Source organism: Mesoplodon mirus (assembly GCF_964341445.2).
Source record: "Mesoplodon mirus genome assembly, chromosome: 3".
Lineage (NCBI taxonomy): Eukaryota > Metazoa > Chordata > Mammalia > Artiodactyla > Ziphiidae > Mesoplodon > Mesoplodon mirus.
Window position 1 is genome coordinate 21,924,462 of NC_138978.1, and position 24,630 is coordinate 21,949,091.

The 24,630-nt window shown below is 49.2% G+C and overlaps 1 protein-coding gene across 1 annotated transcript; it reads right to left on the reverse strand.

The window, feature by feature from the left end:
* Window positions 1-217: 217 nt before the first annotated feature.
* Window positions 218-19,500, reverse strand: IL22RA1 (interleukin 22 receptor subunit alpha 1). Its single transcript, XM_082614491.1, has 7 exons — window positions 19,205-19,500; window positions 14,859-14,991; window positions 13,792-13,970; window positions 11,845-12,020; window positions 6,728-6,866; window positions 2,968-3,089; window positions 218-2,024 (listed from the first exon to the last, which is right to left on the reverse strand). The coding sequence occupies exons 1-7, from the start codon at window positions 19,245-19,247 to the stop codon at window positions 1,071-1,073; spliced, it is 1,746 nt and encodes a 581-aa protein (XP_082470617.1). The 5' UTR covers window positions 19,248-19,500; the 3' UTR covers window positions 218-1,070.
* Window positions 19,501-24,630: the final 5,130 nt, after the last annotated feature.

Sequence of the window (24,630 nt, forward strand, 5' to 3'; positions counted from 1 at the left end):
TCTTATTTTGTAAAAATCACAACAGGAAATACTACTGTTTACTGGGCCCTGCCCATGAGCCAGGCACTATGAAACGCTTGGCTGACATTATTTAATTTCATCCTCACCACAACCCTGTAAGGTCAGTGTTATTATCCCCATGACACAGATGAGGAAACAGAGATTTTGAGCCGTGATTCATTTGCTTGAAGTCACATGGCTGGTAAGTACTGAGTCTGGAATCTGAACCCAGGTGGGCTGAATCCAAGGCTGAGTTTCTAAAGTTGTGAACTAGGTCCAGTTTTGTAGTTGTGTCTCCTTCAGTTGCCCCGTGGCCCCATGTTCCTTTCAAACCCTGCTGCCAGGATAGGGTCTGAAACTCCTGCCGACAGAAAAGGCTTCTGTGTTCTCCCTCCCTGGTGGACCTGCATTTCACTTGGGATCAAGCCTCGAGCAGAGGAATGAAGCTGAAATGGTGCAATTGAAGGCAGCAGCCCTGGTTGGGGATGAGCCGCAGGCTGCACCCCTCCCTGGAGTCTTGTCATCAGGCTGCCTCTGGACTTGGCAGAAGTGCAGGTTGTTCTGGTTCTGCTCAGTCTGCTATGAGGTGTCCTTTTTCAGGCTCCTTTTCTCACCTTTGGGGAGCCACAGAGGAGGCAGAGGCCTCAGTCTGCTGAACTAGATTATGCAAGTGGCCAGGAATGAAGAGAGGCGGGCTCGTGGAGGACTTTGCGTCCAGCGTGTTAGGAGCCGGGGCCCTGGATCTCCGGGAGGTTCCCCATATTAACTCCTGCACTCTGACTGTCCATCCTGCCCTGCAGAACTTGGCGTGCACATGCTCATTTGCACTCACTCGCTTGTATATGATGCACTTCTGTAACTCCTCTGGCTGGAGCCCTTCTCATGCCTTTTCGCTCCAAAGGGAGCTCAGCCACCGCAGGGGTCCGGCATCCTCCTTCTGCTGCTTCCTCAAGGGCATCCACCCGGGGCTGGGCTGCAGAGTGCGCAGCGCCGCTGGGTGCGGGAGTGACGGCCAAGGTGCGAGGTAAGGGTGGGGACAGGAGGAAGCCCCAGGCCCACCCTGTTCCCGCTCAGGACTCCCACTGCACCGTCAGGGCCAGGCCTCTGAACAGAGAGTCCAGCTCCATGGGCGACTCCAGGTCTGGGGCCTGAGGGCCTGGGCTCTTGGCCTCAGTCTCGGATGCTGGACCCTCATCACTGGGACACACGAGGGACTCCAGCAAGCCCCAGGGACTCGGACCCTCGTCTGTGGGGGAACATGGGTGGGAAGGAGTCTGCAAAGGGAGGGACACGGGGTGACCCTCGATCTGGACAGAGGAGAGGAGGGGCAGCTGGCCCTTTATGTAGCTTTGTGTCCTTGGCTCCCCTCTGCGTATGACATCAGAGTCAGGTTCTCTGTCCGTGTGAATCCCCAGATGCTGGTGGAAGGATTTTACTTCTTGGGGGTCCTCCATAGCCAAGGAGGTCACCTGCTGCAGAGAAAGGCCACCTGGGCTGCAGCTTCCAGCTGGTGCCTCTTTCTGGAGCTGACCTTTAGTTCCGAGGTGTTTGGGACCAGAGAGTGTCATAGGTGGGGGGTCTCTGCCAGGGCCTTCCCCGCATATCACGTAGGAAGGAGGCCAGCTGTCCGCAGTGGCCTGAGGGGTGTAGGAAGGAGGCTGGGCCTCCGAGATGGTCTGGGGAGTGTAGGAGGGGGGTTCAGCTTTGGGGGTTACCTGAGGTGCATAGGACGGGGGCCCGCCCTCAGGGGCAGCCTGAGGGGCATAGGACAGTGGTGGGAGTGTCTGGAGAGGTGGCCCGCCAGAGGGCCGGAGGATGGAGAGGTCCGGCTGCCCAAGGTAGGTGACCTCAGACAGGCTGTGTCGCGCTGGGGCTCCTGGAGGCTCGATGGGCCCGGAGACCTTGACTTGGGAGTACTGGACAGGCTGCACCAGGCCGCTCGGGCCACTGAGGTCAAAGACGGGGATTAAGATGCGCTCCTGGATGAGCTGCAGAGGCTGGAAGGTCAGTACGTGCTGGACATTCTGTGCAGGGAGAACAGTGTGCCCGTTAGGGTGCGTTCAAGCTCCCCAAGAGTGCCGTGCGTGCCGCGGTCCTCCACAGGGCTGGGGGTGGAGGGGAAGGGGTGGACCATCTGGGGGCTTTTCCAAGATGTGTGAGCCCCGTACCCCTTCCCAGGGATTCCTCTAAGTGCTGGAGCCTCTGTGAAGGCACAGGGCTCCCGGCCTGTTATCTGAGGGCCGCTTCCAGAGTCTGGTTGTCTAGGGAGAGCGGGTAGGCTGTGGTTTCTCTAGGAGGCGGGCACTCTGGAAGCAGCTGGCTCAGGTTTGGGGTGCCCTTGGGGAATGCTCTCCAGGTGCTGGCTCAACTGCTCCTGAGCTCTGGCTCCCTAAGGGCCTCACGCGGGGAGAAAGGTGGGGAAGAATGGGGGACAGGGGAGGCCTGGAGAGTTTTACAGGAAATGGCTCATCTGGCCTTTGACTTGGAGGGGTGGATGGGCGTGAGCCCTCTCTGCGAGCCCCAGACTGTGCAGGCTCTGCAGCGGGCATGGCTGCTTTAACAAAGATGCAGCTCTGGTGGCCAGACTTGGGCTGCCGATGTAATGTGTATGGTTTGCAGGGGCTTAGTTTAAAAAAATTAGTTGCCAAGATTTGAAACATGGGAGATTTCACATTGCAATCTGAAGTTCTGACTTCGCTGGAGAAAATGTGAAGATGTGGCAACAGTGGGCCTGCGATCCCAGGTGGCAGTACCTGGGCTAACGGTTCAGGCAGGGTGTGCGCCCCCTTGAAAGCCACGTGGATTTTCTATTCCAAGCCTTGTCTTCCTTCCCCCTAGCTCTCTTCCATACACCGGGGGAGCTGCCAGCCACATCTTTAGGTTGGAAGGAGAAATGAGGGAGCGCCGGGGTCCCGGGGCCCGTGCCCTCCCCTCGGCCTCTCCATCCTCCCCGGGGCCCCGGCTCACCAGGGAGTTGGGAGGCGGAGGCGGCTTGGTGATGTATCTGTAGCTCAGGTAGCAGAGCCCTGCGACCAGGAAGCCCATGGAGAACAGGAAGGCACCGGAAAAGGAGTAGGTCCACGTCTGATCTATGGGAGAAAGAGGCCAGAACAGGAAGGGTGAGGCTGCCGGTGTGGCACTGCCAACTTGGGCCTTTTCCTCCCCTGCCTCTTGGGCCCGGCTTGGGAAGGCCTCTCCTATTCCCAGTACTTACAGGGCCCGGGGTGAGGGCACAAATGGAGGGCCACACATCATACGTCTAAATATTTGGAATTTCATCATGTTTTTACATTGTTAAGTAAAATATGTTCTGTGCTCCCACCTTGACAGATATACTTTTCATAACAACCCGAAAGGCTTGACTTTTGATTCTTGGATGCCTCGGGGTGCTGTGCGGAAAGGTGGAGGTGCAGGGGGAAGCTCCCGCAGGCCCAGCCTGGCTCCAGCCCACACTGCCAGGGGCCTCACACCCAAGGATATGGGCTCATGGCCAAGCTCATCCACGCTGCCTACAAATACCCACCCACTGGCCACCCTTTGGGCCGAGGGCCTGAACATCAACAGAGTGTCTGCCCTCTGGAAGAAAGACCCAAGGAGGAGATCTGCTGAGATTGGACACAGACTCTGTCCGTCTGTACAGGGAATTTAGGAGCTCACAGGTTCCAGGGGGATCTGCCCATGTGGACCTAAGGACTCTTCATCTTGCGGGGAGGGCCATGGCCAGAGCAGGGCTGGAGCGGGGCCTTCTAAAGTGCGGGGCTCAGAAAAGGGTCCCCCTTGCCTGGGTCTAAGGACAGTCCTGCCTTCCTCGGGGTGGGGGAAAGAGGCAAAGAGAGGGGAGATGTGACAATGGGAGGGGTCTGTCTTCCCCACCTGTCTACCAAGATCTGAGCTGGGAAGACCTCACTCAGGAGGGAGCCTGGGGAGGCACCACCCTTTCGAAAATGGAAGGAGAGGATAGCTAAGGGCTCTATGCTGAGCCTCCTTCCTATGGCCCTGCATCTTTGGGATGGGTGGGTGCAGCCAGGTCTCGGCATGACACACTTCCTGTCACCAATTCAAGTGGGACTGGCGAGTGGCTTGGTAAGGAAGAGGTAGCTGGAGTTTTTGTTAAAACTGGAGATTTGTATTACCTGGGGGTCTTGACTCTCCAAGTCACCCTCCTTCTGTTCCTGGCCCCTGTGTGGCTTCAGCTTGGTCATCAGTTGCCAGTGACCTTGGCAATGACTGTGAACCCTGGGAATTGCTGGAGCCTTTACTTCTAGCCCACTCCTCGTTCCTCCCCCAGCCCCTGTGGCTTGGGCCTCTCTCGTCAGCTTCCCACTTCCCCTGTCACATGTACTTCCACCAGGGAGAAGACAGGACCCAAATGTCTCTACATGACATGCTTAATGTAACTGGAAAACTGTTGCTCCCTGTACCAGGACAGGACAGGGACTTGGAACATTTCTGCCATTTCACTCACGGGGAAGTAGGAAGAAATAATGGAAGCAACACTAGAATGTGGGGTGTTAGAGGTCTGGCTCAGCCACTGATGAGACCCTCATCTTCTGCACGACCCTCTCTAGCCTACCATTTATTAATAACAGCAGCCAGCGATGATTGAACTCTTACTACATGCCATGCACTGTGTGGGGTGCTCTACCAATGTTATCCCACCAAACAGTTGGCCATGGATGCTCACTCCTTACAGATAATGAAGTTGAGTCTCAGAGAGGTTAAGTGACTTGAACAAGGTCACACAGCTACTCAGTGGAGAAGCCAGGATTGACATGTATAATTCCAAAGCTCATTCTCACAGCCACTACGCAATGATGACTCTGTTTCCTCATCTGTAAAATTAAGATATGGGGTGAACCAACACATAGAGCCCTTTCCAGCATCAAGATGCTGGGATGATGGTCCAAGACATTCTGAGAGGTAGATAAAGGAGGGATTCTGGGCTCTGGGGATAAGACAGACCCCTGGATACGGGGTCAAGGACAGGACATTTCATTATGATAAGGAAGTAAGAGAAATAAATGTGCAGTAGAGGGGACAGGTTCTAAACAAAATTGCAAAGTGGTGATTAGAGCCCAGGCTTCAGGATCAGATGAACTTAACTAGGTTCACTGACCAGCTGTGTGGTCACCGGCAAGTTGCTTAACCTCTCTGAGCCAGAGCTCCTCCTCTGTAAAATGGGGATAATACCATACAACTTGCAGGATTGTTATAAGGATTCAATGGGATTCAATGGGATAATATATGGAAAGAATTTAACACAGTGTTTGGCAATAGAGTAGGTACTTAATAAATGGTAGGAATTGTTATTAACATTATAAAGGATAAGGTGCTTTCTATATGTCACCAAGAAATAGCCACCATGAAGTATGATTCATATAAAAGCAGCTACAGTCTTAGAAAAAAATGATATCATATCATGAGCTAGATCACGTAAGGACAAACCAACAGAAGGATATGGTTGGAGTGGCCCACATGTGGTCAGTAAGCAGGTGGGCAGGGGCGGGCCAGGAATGAATGACAGTTATCTAGAAGGTCCAGGGGAGAGTCACCAATCATACACACACTCCCAACTCAGTGCCTGTGAAGTTGGTTTCCTTTTTCTAGTTCTCTTATTGCCAAGTTCTATTCTGGTATTCATGTGGCCCTTTCCCCGGGAAGGGCATGCCCCGTGCAAGAGGTCAGTGCTGGCTGTTGTTCCGCCAGGCATATCTTCCCATGAAAACAAATGCACTGGGACTCGAGTGGAGAACTCAGTCTCTTGTGGGCTTTGGGGGAAACCGATGAGCTGAGTTTCTGAACAAAGCTGAGGACCAGAACCTACCCTATGATGTTTCTACCAAGCTGCAGTTATACCCTCGGGCCCAGCCTCTAGCAGCTGCCTCGCTTCTATTCATCAGAACAGAAATCACCTCCTGACATCATTAATCTAAACAAAATGACTAAGGTGGAGACTGTTTTCCAAATCCATCCAGTCCAATGCGATCGCTTTTTTCATCCCCTAAACTTGGAGCATTACATTTCTATCTCTATGAAGATAAGCACTAATAAAAACATCATGATGCTTACGATGAGAGTTGAGTTTCAATGTGCTAGAGTCGAGTGGGATGGGACGCCATCCCACTGAGCCGATGACTCAAAACTCTTTCTATGGTAGTGCAGTGGTGAGAACGTGTTCTCTGGAATTAGGCCTAGTTCCATCCCTCACCACCCGTGCAATCTTGGGCAAGTTACTTAGCCACTCTGAACCTCAGTTTCCTCAGTGGAACAAAGATGCTTCACAGAAGCATGAGAACTGTGTTTCGTAGTGTCTGGTCCCTGGTTGGCACTGCAGAAATGCTATTATAATCACTGTTATTTATATTTGACTTTAGAAGGTACTGAGGGATCTTTTTATCTTCTCTGCTGTCCCATCTGCAGATTATTTCCTGGGGTCTCTCACTTGAGTTAACATCAAGGTGAATTTGCTTTGCCAGGATACACACGCAGTTTGCCAGAGAGAGGAAATTCAGACATAGGCTGGAGGGTGGAGATTAAACATTTGCTATGATAACCCAACAGCTAACTCATTTATGAATAAACAAAGATTGACTTTAATAATACACTAGTAATCCTTCTGTGGTTTTCTAGAGCACTGCCAAGCCTCACCTTGGTTACAAAGGGGAAAGCACAGAGTCAAGGTTTGAATTCAGGAGTCCCAGTTCCCTTTGGCTTCAGCAGAACTTACCTGGCAGCGTCTTCGCTCGGCACATGTAGGGGGCGCTCTTCTTGGACCAGGTTGGAACAAAACTCACGATGGTCCCAAGGAACTCCGTGTCAGGGGTCAGGCCAAAGAACTCAAATTCTCTCTGCTTCCCTCCAAGGTGCTGAATTTGACAGAGAACACAGAACAACATCTCTTATACACAACCTCTATGTGGAGGCTGCTTACACCTCTGCCTGGGCTACTGCACTTAGTAAAATGGTACCACCAGCTGCCCAAACCATAAACCGGTAGGTCAGTTGGCAGTGCTCCATTCCCATTGCCCTACCTTCTGTTTTCTCCCTAAATCCAATCAGATGCAAGCTTCATGCACTTTCACTTGGAACAGTGTCTGGCACACAGCATGCACTCTCTAAATACTAGCTGCTGTTATTATCACCACCATCATCAACACCCCACCATTCTTCCTTCTCCCAGTTCTCCTCTTTTACCCCCTTTTCTTAAATAAAATATCAAAAACGCTTTGAATATCCATCCCTCTCTTGTCTCCTCATTGCTTCTGCCTTAGCTGGGCCTCAATATCTTTGGCCTGGACTCTTGCAGTGGCCTCCTTACTGGTCACCAGTCTCTGGTTTTGTCCCTGTCTACTTCCAAATTTATCCTGGTGCCACAGTGATCTTTCTAAACAATTAATATAATTACAAAGCTCCTCTGTTGAAAATCCTTTGATGACCCGGGTCATATTACAGGTCCTTGCTCCCTTTGTTGACTCTTCCCTCCCTAGAGCCCGCTTGGTCCTTTAGGCTCTGGTGATGTTGAATGTCTGTCGCTCCTGGAAACACTCTGCTTCTGAAGTAAGCCCTTGCTCCTTTGCATCTGCCCATCCTTCTGCTGGAGCTTCTTCTCAGTTCTTGCCCTCTTGTATGTCTCGAACCTCTCTGACCTTGAACTCTTCCCTTGGCTGCCTCATTCCATCATTCTGGTTCTCCTCCTACCTCTCCGATTGCTCTTTTACTGGTTTCAGCCCCTCGGTGTTGTTCTGCAAGTTTCACTCTTCATCCATTCTTTCTTCTCTTTCCACATATTTTCTCACTTAGTGATCTTTTCTGGACCCGTGGCTCTGGTGATCACCAATGTGTGGATAACTCCCAAACTGACCTCAGTAAGAGCTATGGAGTTCCTGGCACACACCGCCAGCATCCTGCTGGACAGCAGTCTGTGGGCATCTCTAACTTGACATGCCCAAACGTCCTGATCTCCTCTCTCTGGGTCCTGCCCCATCTCCAAGCCCAAACCCGCACCTGTATTTGATTCCCTAATTCTGTTAATAATGTCTTTCTTGTTCTAATGTCCAAGGCTCAAACCTTAAAACCATTCTTGACAAATCTCTCTCACATCCTTTGTATCTGATTACCCTGAAATAATCCATAAGCTTTTCTTTAAAGGGACAGGAACTATGTTCTTGGGAGCTTAAAAGCTAAGAATTTTCTTTTTGGTCCTTTATGTTTCAGCTATGCCTTCTCTTTTCCAGGCACATGGAGGCCAAAGTTTAGGGTTATTTGTTGTTTTTTCTTTTGAAGGGGGTGAAAGTGGGTGAAGAAGTGCACGAATGGATTTAACAGCTTATTGTTTTGTGGAACTCATATGGTTGAAATTAACCCCAGTAGAGTTGTCAAGGCCCCAAGAGTCCTCCTTCCCCGGGTGTTCACTGCCTCCACCCTGGTTCAGGCCCTTCTCGTTTCCAGCCTAGTACCATTGCAATAGGCCCCCTGACTTCCCACCCTGATCACTCTTTCATTTCTACATTTGATCTCTCCTCTTCCTGCTCCCAGTAATTTATAGCTTCTATTGGACCAACCTTCCGTAAAATAACAGCTATAGACTCTGGCCAAAATAAAAACTACCTATAGGCATTGGAAAGTAAGCAAAAGCAGGCAGATACCAGAGAAAGGAGGAAGGGAATGGCACTGAATGAGTTTCTCTCTCGTTTTTAATGTCCTGTAGCCTGGAGGCAGGCCCCCATTTATACCATGCGGAGTGGGTGAAACCTAGATTAAAAACCTTGTAATCTTACTGGTTTGAGTAACCAGAAGACAGAGTTCAGGGCAATCACAAAAGTTGGAAAGTGAGGGAGAAATCACAGATAGGAGAGGTTCACAGAGAGAGAGCCTGAATTCTGTGTATAAACTTTGCCCAAATCCCTGGCTGGTGCCTAAAGTATGCATGAGCAGGGTAGACTCCAAGCAGCCCAGCTAAAGTTTCAACTGAACTTTACTAAACTGAGATTTTGGAGTTTGGAGTTTGAAATTCAGCCAAATTCACTGCCTAGCAGATTTTGGAGTTTGAAGTTCAGCCAAATTCACTGCCTACTAAGACAAAGAAACAAACAAAAATCAATACTCTTTGGAGGAATATGACAGAATCCAGAGTCCTTTCAACATATCATTCACAATGTCCAGGATGCATTCCAAAATTTTTAGACATGTAGAGAAAGAGAAAATGTATTTCATATTCAGGAGAAAAGACAGTTAATGGTGACCTATCCCAAGAGGACCAAAGTGTTTGAATTATCAGACAGTGTTAAAGTGGCTAGTATAACTATGCTCAGGAAGTGAAGGAAAACATGCTCATAATGACAGAATGACTAGGAATTTTCAGTAGCATAAACTATAAATACTAGAGACTATAAAAACTAGAAACTATAAAAATTAGAGAATTTAGAACTGAAAAATACAATATCTAAAGTAAAAATTCCCACTGAATGGTTTTAACAACAGATTGGAGATGACAGAAGAGTCAGAGAACTTGAAAGTAGAACAAAGAGAATTAAATAGTGGTGATGGTTGGACAACTTCTTGAATGTATGAAAGACCACTGAATCCTACACTTTAAAGGGGTGAAGTTTGTGGTATGTGAATTACATCTCAATTTTTAAAAAGGGAAAGACTGTTAGAATGTTGTCTACAAGAGATACACTTTAAATATAAAGGCACAGGTAGGTTGAAATAGATGGATGTAAAAAGATATACAATGAAAATTATAAATATAAGAAGGCTAGAGTCACTATATTAACAGCAGATAAGGTAGAGTTCAATAAAAAGAGAATTATTAGTGATAAAAAGGGACATTTCATAATGATAAAATGGTCAATTCACCAGGAGGCTATAACAATCATAAATGTGTATGTGTCTGATAATAAAGCTTCAGATATGCACAGAATTAAAAGGGAAAATAGACAAATCCACAATCAAAGCTGGAGATTGTAATACTCTCAGCAATTAAGAGAACAATAGACCTCCCCCAAATCAGGAAAGACATAGAAGATATGAATAATACTATTAGCCACCTTTATCAAATTGATATTTATAGAGTACTCCACCAAACACCCGCAAAATACATATTCTGTTCAAGGGCACATGGAACAATTCACAAAGATAGCCCATATTCTGGGCCATAAAACAAGTCTCCATAAGGGATTGAAATCATACAGAATATGTTCTCTGATCACAAAATGAATTAAGTTGTAAATCAATAACAATAAAATATTCTAATGCCAAATACTTGCCAAAAATTAGTTGTGATATAGACTCTCCCTGCTCTGTAATCTCTAATCGTTTCCCGACTACTGAAATAAATAAAGATTCCCCCATCCTCCCTCCCGACCTCTACGACATGGTCCCAGCCTGTCATCTTAGGGTTAGCATTGTTCCTCTCCATCAGCGTTTCTCAAACTTCAGAGTGAGTAAGAAGCAATGGGTTGCTCAGTAAAATTCAGATCCCAGGGGTGTAACTCTAGAATTTGATGAAGCGGATTATAAGGGGGCCCAAGAACCTGCATTTTATGGGTTTTTTGTTTGTTTGTTTTTTGGCCGTGAGGCATGTGGGATCTTAGCTCCCCAACCAGGAATCGAACTCACACCCCCTGCATTGGAAGGCGAAGTCTTAACCACTGGACCGCCAGGGAAGTCCCCAAGAACCTGCATTTTAAACAAAGGCTGCAGGAGATTCTGATGCCATTGGTCTGGGACCGTGTTTTGAGAAACTGTTCTACATGTCCCTATGCTTCAGCCCAAATGGGCAGTTTTGTGCTTTCCAACAATATCCTAAGCGTTCCTGCTTCTCTCTCTGATCGTGGTGGGACAGTGTAGGCCAGTGGAGCAGGGAGGGGAGGAATGTGGGCTTGGAACAAAGCTGGATTTGAATCTTGACTTTGCTATTATTTGCTGAACGATCTTGAGCAAGTGACTTAACCTCTCTGAACCTCTGTTTTCTCATTCATAAAATGGAGATAAGAGCAACTACCCCATAGGTTTTGTGATGAAGATTAAATGTCACAATAAGCATATATTACCTGGTACACCTCAGGAATTGATATCAGCACCAGAAAGTTTTCTGTTCTAGAGGTCTTTCCAGATCTCTCTGAGCTGACGTCTCCTCTCTCCCCTCCCAGCCTCCATTCTGTCCCACACAACACTCTTATTTCCCTCTACCTATAGCTGTATGAATTTGAATTCTTGTTTTAACTCTCTCCCCACCCATTAGATTATAAGCTCCTTGAGTGCAGGAATAGTCATTCAATGTAATTATGAATTAGTGGCACACACTGCCGGGGAAAACACTTCATATTTTATTTTTTGAATACAAAAAGAAATGTATAACATTTGACAATTTATGCCTTTGCCTTCCACCTTTCAGTATTACTGATCTTAAGACACTGCCTGTATCCAGTTCCCACAGATGGTGGAGAACCAGCAGAAAGAACGGCAGCAGTAGAAATTGATTCCAGCATTTTCCAAAGTGAACACCTGAGGATGTTAATAGAAGTTGTTCCCCTGGATGTTAGAAGGCATTAGGCAAGAAAAAAATACATGTAATGCAAAATAAAAGGAGTTTCTCTGATCAAATACATGCGAGAGTTGTATTAAGCAAATTGAAACTGGAGTCTTGACTTTGCAGTACTTGTCAGAGGCTTTAGCATGCTATTGTGTGTGTGAATATACAAGAGGTAGGCTGTAGACATGTTTTAGGAAACACTGATTTATATAACACATCTCCTTTCTACTTGAAGCAATGCAGAGAGGGAAATGGGTTTCCGAGGCAGGGAAGGACCAAGGTGGCATATATATTTACCCTTCATTTACCATTTGGTAGGTGTGGTTGATGTGCAGCTTTAAGTGATAGAAGAGGTCCTGGAAGATGTCCTCCAGGGTTAGCCGGTGGCCATTCCCTGTGTGGATGGGCGTGTAGGTGGGATGCACAATCATCTGGATGGACCTCGCCTTGGGGATACAGGTCACTTCAGGTGGTTTGATGATAGCTGGCAAAAGGGAGAGAGAAAAAAGAAATGAAAAGTTAGAATCAGCCAGGAGTGTCTGAGAGGCTGCCTTGGACCTTGGGAAATGACTGCTTTCCACCCCCTCCAACCTCAACCCCAGCCATGCTTCTGAAAGCATCAGCTAAATGAACAGGTGAGAAGAGAAGCAACTGGTGTTTGGGTGTAAGGCTAGCAAAGGGGTGACCAAGGGTGAGTGGGAAGAGTCCAGGGAGAGGGGCCCTGGACCCCTAGGCTGATCATACTCTTGTCCCAGCCTCCACACATCCCTACCCTGAGTCTTCCCGGAGCACCTGCCCCCTAGTCTACTGGCAATGACAGCTTTGGGGACTGATGGTTCAACTACATATCCAAACAATGTTTGCGGTGCCCCGTATTATTGATTCAGCCTCAAAGGCCAGGCCTAAACTTCAACCTCTCTCAAGATGGAATTTCCAAATAACCAAACGACCTTGACTGGTTTATAGACCCCTTTGGGAATTTGAATGCTATGGTTCTTTTCTCCCCCAAAATGTACATATACAAAAATCTTGCACTCAGTTTCAGGGTTTCATGAACCTCACTCCCCCGAAGCTAATTTATAGAAAGTCCTCAAGAGTCCATTGACCTCCAAGATTAAAAAGATCTGAGCTAGAAGAATGTTCGTTTCAGTGTTGTTTATAAAATCGAAAAAACTGAGTTAAGGGTCCTCCAAAAAGGAATTAGGGAAGTCAATTAGAGTACCTCCATAGAATGGATCATGTTTGCAGCCGTGAAATATCGTGTTGTGGAAAAATATTTAATGACATGGGCAAATGTTCACGATACCACTATATAAAAAACAACTAGCCAACCAACCAGATCACAAAAGAGTAGATACAGTTGCTAGTAGCTGTGGTTATGTTTAAGTGTTCAGATTAGTTGGGCCTACTTTTATTTTTCTTTGTGTATTTCTATATTTTCCAAATTTTCTACAATAAGTATGCATTAACTGAACAAGCCAAGAAACAATATAAAATAACTTGTTTAACTTTATTTTTTATTTTCTTAAGAAACCCTGTGGCTTTTAAATCAGTTAGTGCACATCACCTACTTAACGTGTGGGAGGAGTTTGGCAACTCATCCATCCATCCATTCATCCATCCATCCATTCATCCATCCATCCATTCATCCATTCATCCATCCACTCAATCCTTCATCAACTACGTATTGAGCATCTCCTATGTGCCAGGCACTATGCTAAGGGCTGGGAACACAGTGGGTTCCACTGCCACACACGCCCTCATGGAGCTCACTTTCAGTAAGGGAGGCAGATGATGTAAGTGCCAGCAAACACAGTAACTGCAGATTGTGATCTGAGCTCTGAAGACAGTGAACAGTTTATGGTGATGGAGGATAGCAGACGATGACCTAGTGAAATGGGGTTGTTGAGGCTGGCGGTGGGGATGCTCACTTAGGAGGTGATGTTGAAGCCGAGACTAAGACCAAGGATCGGAAAAGAGTCAAGGCAGAAGTAGGAGGACTGAGTTAGGGGGGCCTTGGTTGCACTCAAGTGGCAAGATTAAGGTGGTCTGAACTAGGGAGGTGGGGATGGAGATGGAGAAAGATGAATGACCACACTGGGGATGCTGTCCAGTTGAGGGTGCCTTCCCTAAAAAGCCACATCCCTAACTGGCCCTGGGAGGCAGCGCCCTTCTGGGCCCTCCACCCACGCCAGAGGGGAAGAGGCCATCCTGTTCCCGTCCTGCACCCGTTGCAATGAGGGGCTGGCACTCACTGTGCTGCAGTGAGCTGAACCGGTCGGTCATCTTGGTGGCGGACCGGCCTCCCACGTCGATGGCGGTGACCCGGGCGTAGTAGAGATCCGTAAGGTTGCCTGTCTCCTTGGTAAGGTTGCAGGATTTCCGGGTGATCCGCTGGCAGCCCTCCTTTGCCTGCCACTCTGTCTCTCCATAACTGTGGGCAAGGGAAGGACCAGACACACCTTTCATGAACAGGCTTGGCACCAAGCCTGCCATTTATTAATAATGATAACGATATTGAATATTTACTTAGCACGTGTACCCAGGCCCTTTATGCGGATGATCCTCACTACGGTGCTGTGAGGTTCATACATTATTCTCCCTCCTTTTCAAATAGGGGAGCTGGGGGTTAAGGAAGCAACATTTGCCCAGGTGTTTGAGGCATGCAGGCAGGGAACCAGGATGTGAACGCAGCCAGTCTGAGTTCACGTTCTGGGCACTGTTAGCCCCATTGACAGATGAGGGACCTGGGCCTCGGAGAGGGCAAGTGCCTTGCCACAGGATGAAGTGGCAGGACCAGGAATGGAACCCAGGTTTGCAGACTCCTGAGCCCACGTACCCTCCTCTCCTGCCTGGGAGAGGAGATGAGCAGGAACAGGGCGGGGTGGGGGCCCGGGTGGGTGTGGGCACAACTTTTCGTTGACCCGGTCTAACCCAATATAAGGCAATGATTGGGAGCTTGTTGTTTGCCAGGCACACGTGCTAATGACTGTCTCATTGAACCCACCTAACAACCCTATGAGGAAGGTACTATTGATAACTTTGCTTCATGGATGAGGAAATGGAGGCTTGGTGAGGTTACCCAACCACCCAGAGTTCTAGGGAGAGAGCTGGCGTCTGCCCCCAGAGCCCGTACTTGCAACCATTATTCTAACCTCCCCCTGCAGAAGAAACATAAAGGAGCAAAGCTATGTGTGGGGGAGGGTCGCTGTGTGACACCAGTCCGGGGGGGCGTGTGGGGACATAGGAAGAAGGAAGGGTTTTCTTGGAGGGGTTGGTTCCAGAGCAGAGTCAAAAGGGCTTGTGTGGGAGGGACGCCTACGTCTTATACTGCACACTGTAGACGGTGTCTGGGGCACTCTCCGGGCCGCTGTCCCACGTCAGGATGTTTTCGAAGTTGCTGGACTGGAATTTCACGTGCTGAAGAAGATCTGAGGTGTCCTCAGCGATGTGAGCTGCAGGAAGTGAGAACAGGGTGAGCAGAAGGGCGCAAAGACTCTGCCCCAGCCCTCTAGCAAGCTGCCCACTGAGGGGCGAGCCAGCACTCACTCAGCGGAAACTGTGCTCACTGACCAGCCCCCCTCCCCTTCACTTCTTTCTTCCTTGGTATTGAGCTATGATTCTCATTCCACGAAATGCACCACTTTAAAGCATACAGTTCTGTGGTTTCCTAATATAGTCACAAAATTGTGCAACGGTTGCCGCTAACCTAGTCCCAGGATGTGTTCATCGCCCACAAAGAAACCTTGTATCCATGAGCAGTACTCCCATCCCTCCCCTCCTCCCAGCCTCAGCAGCCAATAATCTGCTTCCTCCATGGATTTGCCTATTTGGACATTTCCTGTAAATAGAGGCATCCAGTATGTGGCCTTTTGTGTCTGGCTTCTTTCACTTAGCATCATGTGTTCAAGCCTCATCCATATTACAGCATGAATTGGTACTTATTTCCTTCTTATGGCTGAATCATATTCCACTGCGTCGATAGACCACATTCTGTTTATCTTCTCATCAGTTGATGGACATTTGGGTTGTTTCCACTTTTTGGCTATTTTGAATAATGCTGCTGTGAACATTTGTGCACAAGTTTTTTTTTTTAAATTAATTAATTAATTAATTAATTAATTAATTTATGGCTGTGCTGGGTCTTCGTTTCTGTGCGAGGGCTTTCTCTAGTTGCGGCAAGCGGGGGCCACTCTTCATCGCGGTGCGCGGGCCTCTCACTATCGCGGCCTCTCTTGTTGCGGACCACAGGCTCCAGACGCGCAGGCTCAGTAGTTATGGCTCACGGGCCTAGTTGCTCCGCGGCATGTGGGATCCTCCCAGACCAGGGCTCGAACCCGTGTCCCCTGCATTAGCAGGCAGATTCTCAACCACTGCGCCACCAGGGAAGCCCCATGTGCACAAGTTTTTAAGTGGACACATGTTTTCAGTTCTCTTGGGTATACGGCTAGGAGTGGGATTTCTGGGTCGTACGGTGATCCTATGCTGAACTTTTTGAAGACCTGCCAAACTGTTTTCCAAAGCGGCGGCTGCACCATCTCCTATTCCCACCAGCAAAGTTTGAGTGGTGCAATGATTCCATATCCTTGCCAACACGTGCTGTTGTGTTCATTCATTTCTCAACACTGTCTGAAGTTAGCGTCCTCACCAATGGAATATTTTAGAGGGATTCAACTAAACGTTGACTGTCGAAGAAGTAACTTGCCCAGAGTCAGTAATTTCAGACAACGGTGGAGAAGATGTCTGTGAATTCCTGCCTCTCTGCTGCTCGAACCAATCCCTGCCCACCCACCACATGCCTTCTGAGGAGGGCAAAGGCACCTTCCCCAGCCACACGGATTTCTTAGGAGGTGGATTCTGACTGAGGCTACATATGGGCAGTGTGACCTTGGGGAAGCTGTTTAAGCAACTAGAACTTCAATTTTTTTATCTCTAAAATGGGAATAATTGGACTTACCTAAAGATAAACAATAAGGACCACAGCAGCAGCTGACATGTCTGAAATGCACGTAAAGTGCCGGGCACTGGGCTAAGCCTCCTTATCAAATCCTCCTGACAACCTGATGAGGCAGGTACTATCATTATGCCCATTTAATGGATGAGAAAAACTGAGGCTCAGAGAGGCGGCCTGCAATGCCCATCACAGTGCTAGGCTGCTTGTGGGGTGGATACAATGGGGCAAGGAAGGGGCAGCAAAGGCCAGAGCCCCAAGAAGAGGAGCCGGCGGGGGGCACCGCCCCCGAAGCAATCTTCACTGTAAATGAGAGCCCTTGACTTACAAATCTCTTCTCTCAGCCCTCCTAGCGCAGTCTGTGGAAAGGAAGAGAGTGCACGAAAATGGCGGCCAGAGCTGGCAGCTGGCTCTGCCTGTGCTCAGAGGTTGGCTGGGGTGGGAAATAAACAGGTGCAGATCCGGTTGAGTCAAGGCCTTGAGGTCTGAGGGTACACGTGTCTTTGATATGATGTGTGCGCACCTCCCTTCCCGCCCCCCCCCCCATGATCATGAGCACCAGCAGGTCCAGAGTGTGAGGGACTGGAGGGTTATTTACCCCTCCACTCCAAGTCTACCTACAGTATTTCCATAAGGGAGGCCTTTGTGGGGAAGGGGAAGTATATTAGGACAGTCCAACCCTGCTGTGCATCCACATGTTAAATCTAAGGCCACATTCCTCTTTGAATCTGGGTTGATCAGGCCCAACAGCTGCAGAACTCTTTGTGTTCCAGGCTTCCTGGAGCCCCCAGAATGGGGCCTAGGGCACCAGGGGGTTCCTTCTGCCTCTAGCCAAATGTGATGGATGTGCTGCCGAGCCTCAAGTTGTGGCTGGTATCTTGTTTGGACCCGAGTCTGGGCAGAATTGGGGTCTGTTATGGAGGGAGGGGCATGGGTTCAAGGCTGGGTCTTAAGTTGAGGGAGGGAGTCCACTTGAAGTCAGAGCTCAATGGTGGCTTTGGGTGAGGTGGTGAGGTCAAGGGCAGGCAAGAGAGAGGGTGGGATTTGAGAGAAGGCCAGGGTGTGTCTGGGGGTGGGCTTGGCTAGGGTCTGCAGTGGGAGGGTTGCTGGTTAGGGTCAGTATCCTGGGGGGACCATGTGGGTTTGCAGGAGGTAAGTGTCTGAGGTTGGGACATGCTCGGGAGGTGAAGGGCCCAGGTTGGGTGGAGGCTGGCACCACGTTTCAGGAGGCAGGAACTCAAGTTGGCTTCCTGAAGTCGTGTGGGTGGACCTTGGCTGGCCCCTATCTTTGAGGAGGTGTTGAGGGCTAACAAGATCTTCCATCTCCTCTCGCCCACTCATTCCTTTTCCTCCTCAAATCCATCACCGGTTCCTCAGCCCACGTTGGTTCTGCACTTCCTGGGTGAAAGTCTACATTGTGAAATCGTGGGGAGCTGTGTATTGTCTAGAAACTGACAGCCTGGGAGATGTGATCAAAGGAAGTTTTCTCATTTGTTTGAAAAAAACAAGTCTATGTCAACTAGTTGGGAAGCTAAGGACAAACAAACAAACAAAGTCAGTTCAAACATGTTCTGGAGTCAGCCTAAGAATGCCGGGGGTGAAGGTACCTGGGGCTCTAGAGTGACCTTACCGACTCCTAACAACCTCCTAAGGGCTGCTTCCCTTGTGTCCCCCATCGTAAAGGGCCAAGAGCCTCTAAGTCTTCCAACCGGAATGGGTGAGGGTCTGGAGGGACATGTCTGAGGTCTCTTGGGAGATGCATCAAGTCTCCCTAGATCACAATGGGTCCAGTGTGCTGTGAATGTTCCGTTTGATGCCAGGGGGAGGACGGGCTGGAGAGCCCGGGTGGCAGCTGGAAGCGCTGTGGATCTGGTCAACACCTGCAGGGCACAGCTGTGGCCCTTTATGGCCTTTATCCTGCACTTAAGGTAGAAGGGGTCTTGCAGAGGCCAGCTCTCCCCATTCTTCAGTCAGGACTGTGCTTTCACTTCCTCAGAAAGTTCCCTGAATTTTTTAAACATCTCAGGGAGCAGAGAGACAATCTAGGATCTCATGCATTGGTCTGGAAGTTCTCCACTTCCAAAAAAGTTCTCCACTTCCAAAAAATCCACTTTATTGGATTTGAAAACGGTGCCCTTTCGTCCTGTTTTCATAAGAGCTCTGGTGTTTTAAGACCTATTAATGCAGCAGACCTGGGCCCTCTGGGAGAAAATGCTCTTTCAGGTCTGGCACGAGGGGCTGGCAGAGGCCCCCTCAGGGGCGTGGAAGGAGGCAATGGCTGGACTCAAGCTTTGTCCTTCCTGACGCTCCCTCACCTCCCCACGTGAGGCCAGTGCCAGCCAGAAGCAGAGGAACAGAGGTACAATTTCTACCAGAAAGATTTGAGGGGTCCAAGGATGTCTAACTCCCTTAAGCTAATTCTCCATCCACTGGAGTGGGGGGATCCACACCCCCAGTTCAGACAGGTGACTGTATCCCCAGAGTCTTGAGGGTCAGTTGAGTCTCTGAAGAACCCAGAGTTTGAGGGACCCTCTCATCCTCCCCAGCAACCTGAGCGGGCATCTACTTCTCCAGGGAAACTCGGCACCCAGGTCAGCCCAGCAGAGAAGAAATTGAAACTGGTCGTGCTGGGACTGGATGCAGTTCTGGGGGAGACGACCCTGATCATTGGCTCCTGGGTGGGGGTCAGGTCTGACCACAGGGTGACCGGCACTCACCGACCAGGGATCCTGCCGCCAGGATGACCAGCAGCGTCCTCATCGGGGCCCGGCACACAGCCCTCTTTTGGTCTTCACTCTGGACTGAGCACAGAGGGAGGGCTGAGAAGCTTTGGCGCCTTGGCAGCTGGCTCCACCCAGGCACGAGGGCGGGGAAAGGAGGGAAAGGTGGGACCTGAGCCACGGGGAGCTGGGTACAAAGGTATCTGGCCCGTTGCTTTGGAATTCCAGGTTCTGGGCGGGATCCAAGGGAGTTCCCTTCTTAGTTGCAGAAAACAGCAACAGTGACAGACTGGCTTGTTTATCTGGTCTGGTGGCTGATTCATCCCAAGATTCTTCAGTCCTTATTAGGGAACTGAGAGGCAGAAAACAGTATAAATAATCCACGACATACAGCCTTATCAGAGAGCAGCTTGGCACTGGGTATCAGAAGCCTGCAACCTTTTGCCTCACTGATTCCATCCTCAGGGATGGATTCACCCTGAGGAAAACAACTGGAGCAGAAAATATGTTCTGGAATGTTCCTGGTGGCAGAGGAAAAGCTAGACTCCTCGGCTTCGTTCTGGCAGGAGGGGATATAGGGTGTCTGCTGCCCCTGCTCATGCCATGTATTAAAGCAGGTCTGGGCTTCCCTGGTGGCGCAGTGGTTGAGAGTCCGCCTGCCGATGCAGGGGACGCGGGTTCGTGCCCCTGTCCGGGAGGATCCCACATGCCGCGGAGCGGCTGGGCCCGTGAGCCATGGCCGCTGGGCCTGCGCGTCCGGAGCCTGTGCTCCGCAACGGGAGAGGCCACAACAGTGAGAGGCCCGCGTAATGCAAAAAAAAAAAAAAAAAAAAAAAAAAAAGCAGGTCTGCCATGCTGGATGCTTGAGGGTCAAGGGGGATGGCACTCCTCCTAGAGAGGCTGCTGGGGGTGAGAAGTCCAGGCGCTCCTACACGGAGCCTTTGGGGTCTGGGAACTGCAAAATATTAGGAAAAAATGGATCAGAGATTTCAGTGACTCTTACTACTGTGCTAGAGATGGGGGCAAAATTCAGGAGTGGGGGGGCTTCCCTGGTGGTGCAGTGGTTGAGAGTCCACCTGCCGATGCAGGGAACACGGGTTTGTGCCCCAGTCCAGGAGGATCCCACATGCTGCGGAGCGGCTGGGCCCGTGAGCTATGGCCGCTGAGCCTGTGCATCTGGACCCTGTGCTCCGCAACAGGAGAGGCCACAACAGTGAGAGGCCCGCGTACAGCAAAAAAAAAAAAAAAAAAAAATTCAGGAGTGGGCCTTTGGTTTGTGACAATGAAGGCTCAAACTGCTCACCCAAGCTGTTCCACCATGTGGAGGTGTATCTATAGGGATAACATGAAATCCACTGGGATGGGTGTTTAGGAAATGATTTTCCTCTTCTTGCTGGGCCTCAAGAGAAGATTGAAGGGGCCTGGACTCTGGTTAGGGTAGACATGATCAGAGATCTCTGCCTCTGGGGAGAGTCTGGCTGGCCCCAGCCACACAACAGCAGGCTGAGTTCTATAGCCACACCAGACCCTAAGGGAGGCTCTAGAGGGCTTTAGGATGTAGTAGGCCGTGATATCCAGGGATCTGTATTTAAGTTTTTCTTTTCTGTGTTGTAATTGTTTTCTGTCATCTCTGAGTCTTTGGCAAAGTTAGACAGCACAGCCACATTTGAGCTGTGCTTTGGGGGAATTAAGGTATGATATTGTGCCAGGCCTTTCCTATTAATTGCAGGAAACTACATTTCCCAGGCCCCTTTGTCAAGTCCAGCCAATGGGAGGCACTGGAGGATGGCTGGGGAGCTGGAGGAGAGAAGTCGGGGTATTTCTCCCCTTCTTCCTCAGCTCTGAATGGCATCCCCTATAATGGCTGTGTCTCCTCTGGAGCTGCAGCTGCCTCCAGTCAGGCAGCTGCCACCATTTCTCCGTCAGGTGGCCTGGGCTCTGATAAAAACATCTCCTCCAATTTTCCCCTTTAGCTCAAAGGACAGAGCAGCTTCCTGCTGTGGTGACTCTCTGGGCTGCTTCCTATCCATGATTGGATTCTCAGCTCTTCCATCACCTGGGTAACCAGATCCCCTTTGTGAAAGTCTCTTGGTTTGAGAGACTCAATAGGTTTCTGTGTTCCTGAATGGACTATGATGGATGGGGGGGCCTTTGATGACTTTTGGGACAAAGGGGTGTGGGGAGATCATGGCCAGAGAAACAGGTTACAAAATACCAAGAAGGGCCTGTCGGGAGAGGTGCAGTCGCTGGAGCAAGCTGGGCTGGTAGGCCAAGAGGACAAGCTGCAACCCAGCTTGTCTGGGTCTGTGGAACATGAGGTCTTCCTTGGGGACTCTCAGAAGCACCTTGAGGAAGGAACCTATGAAAGAGCTAGGCCCCCCATAGTCATGAGGAACTATGATCGTGGGACTATTAATGACAAGGAAGTCACCTGGATTATTTTTATTTATTTATTTATTTATTTAGGCTGCATTGGGTCTTCGTTGCTGTGTGCGGGCTTTCTCTAGTTGTGGCGAGCTGGGGCTACTCTTTTTTTTTTTTTTTTTTTTTTTTTGCGGTATGCAGGCCTCTCACTGTTGTGGCCTCTCCCGTTGCGGAGCACAGGCTCCGGATGCGCAGGCTCAGCGGCCATGGCTCATGGGCCCAGCCGCTCTGCGGCATATGGGATCCTCCCGGACCGGGGCACGAACCCGTATCCCCTGCATCGGCAGGCGGACTCTCAACCACTGCGCCACCAGGGAGGCCCTGGGGCTACTCTTTGTTGCAGTGCGCGGGCTTCTCATTGCGGTGGCTTCTCTTGTTTTGGAGCACGGGCTCTAGGCGCACGGGCTTCAGTAGTTGTGGCACGCAGGCTCGGTAGTTGTGGCTCGTGGGCTCTAGAGCGCAGGCTCGGTAGTTGTGGCATACAGGCTTAGTTGCTCCTCAGCACGTGGGATCTTCCTGGACCAGGGCTTGAACCTGTGTCCCCTGCATTGGCAGACGGATTCTTAACCACTGTGCCACCAGGGAAGCCCCTGACACCGGGATTATTAAAGAACTTGGGAACATCCAGACATCATTTCTAATAGTAAAAAAAATAAAAGTAAAAGAGAACAGCATCCATGTCTGACAGTAGGGGTTTGGTTAAATGCATAATGGTAAGTCCATCCAATGCAAGGCAAATGCAGCCTTCAAAATAACCCTGGGGCTTCCCTGGTGGCGCAGTGGTTGAGAGTCCGCCTGCCGATGCAGGGGACACGGATTCGTGCCCCGGTCTGGGAAGATCCCACATGCCGCGGAGCGGCTGGGCCCGTGAGCCATGGCCGCTGAGCCTGCGCGTCCAGAGCCTGTGCTCCGCAACGGGAGAGACCACAACAGTGAGAGGCCCGCGTACTGCAAAAAAAAACAAAACAAAACAAATAAATAAATAATAAAAAAATAACCCTGGAGAAAACTATTTTGTGGCCTGGTAAAGAGTCACCATATTTTGTTAAATGAAAAGAAGCATGGGGAATTCCCTGGTGGTCCAGCAGTGGTTAGGACCCTGCGCTTTCACTGCTAAGGGAACTGGTCAGGGAACTAAGAAGCATGGCACAAACTGTGTACAGTATAGGCTTGTTAAAACACACACACACGTAGAGAAAAAAGTCTGAAGGATATACGTGAAAATATTCATGGAATTATCTCTGGGTGGTAGTAGAATTAAAGGTATTTTTATTTTCCTTCCTTTGCTCATCTGCATTTTCTAAAGTTCTTACAGGAAATGTATTATTTTATACTAAGGAAGAGTAAGGTGGCTACACAAGACAAGTAGACTGAGGAAGCGCCTTTATCTGGGCTGGACCCGTCTCTGGGGATGCCATTTCTTCTCCCTCAGCCAGAGTCCCTCTTCTTCAAAGCCAGCTGGGATGATTTCTCCTCCTGCAAGATGCTCATGACAACTCCAGCCCACCACAGATTCACTCAAAAAAATCCTTCTAGAAGATGTAGTATATATATACAATGGAATATTACTCAGCTATAAAAAAGAATGAAATAATGCCATTTTCAGCAACATGGATGGATCTAGACATCATCATACTAAGTGAAGTAAGTCAGACAGACAAAGACAAATATATGATATCACTTATATGTGGAATCTAAAAAAATAATGTTATTTACAAAACAGAAACAGACTCACAGACTTAGAAAACAAACTTATGGTTACAAAAGGGGAAAGGTGGGGGTAGGGATAAATTAGGAGGTTGGGATTGGCATATACACACTACTATATATAAAATAGATGATCAACAGGGACCTACTGTATAGCACAGGGAATGCTATTCAATACTCCGTAGTGACCTGTATGGGAGGGGAATCTGAAAAAGAATAGATATATGTATATGTATAGCTAAATCTCTTTGCTGTACACCTGAAACTAACACTGCATTGTAAATTAACTATATCCCAATATAAAAGAAATATTTAAAAAATTCTTCTAGAGCTCTTGGCCTTGTCCAATATTTTTCTTCAGTTACGCTCACATTTATGACTGGAAAGAAGAGACTTGGGTGGGGGCGATGTGAGGCGCCAGCACCATCTGCAAGTATCGGAGGGGCTGCTGCCTGGAGAAGGGTCAAGCCCATTTCTGTGTAGCTACCCCTAAACAGGAAAACCAGGGTGGGTAGTAAGAGGACATATTAAGGAGGCAAATTTCTTTTCTTTTCTTTTTCTTTTTTCAAAGATTTTTTGATGTGGACCATTTTTTTTTTCTTTTTTCTTTTTTCTGGTACGCGGGCCTCTCACTGTTGTGGCCTCTCCTGTTGCGGAGCACAGGCTCCGGACGCGCAGGCTCAGCGGCCATGGCCCACGGTCCCAGCCACTCCGCGGCATGTGGGATCTTCCCAGACCGGGGCATGAACCCGTGTCCCCTATATCGGCAGGCAGACTCTCAACCACTGTGCCACCAGGGAAGCCCATGATGTGGACCATTTTTAAAGTCTTTATTAAATTTGTTACAATACTGGCTCTGTTTTATGATTTGGTTTTTTGGCTGCAAGGCATGTGGGAACCTAACTCCCCGACCAAGGATCAGACCTGCACCCCCTGCACTGGAAGGTGAAATCTTAACCACTTGACCGCCAGGGAAGTCCCACAAATTTCTTTTGATTTAAGGAAATAGCTCTCCCTATGAAGGTGTGGCTGCCTTTAGGATGGGCTGCTCTTGGTTGCGGGGGGTATTCAGTGAGAAACTGTGACCAATGGTAGATGTTCCCTAGATAACCTCATAACCTCATTTATGGTCATAAATGTCTCCTTAGAAGTTTGAGTTGGTGGTAGTTTCTGAGGCCAAATTCCAAGGATGGGGGAAGTAAGGGCATTGCATCCTGCAGTTTAGGCTTTGAGGCTGGATTAGAGCTATTTAGAGGAGGCATATCCCATGAAAGGGCCTGTAACTCAAAGAT

Coding starts and splice junctions, on each gene's coding strand:
- IL22RA1 (XM_082614491.1), bottom strand. CDS start 19,247: ATGAGGACGCTGCTGGTCATCCTGGCGGCAGGATCCCTGGTCG. Junction 14,992..19,204: donor GGCGGCAGGATCCCTGGTCG/GTGAGTGCCGGT, acceptor CACTTCCTGCAG/CTCACATCGCTGAGGACACC. Junction 12,021..13,791: donor GTTCAGCTCACTGCAGCACA/GTGAGTGCCAGC, acceptor CCCTTTTGCCAG/CTATCATCAAACCACCTGAA.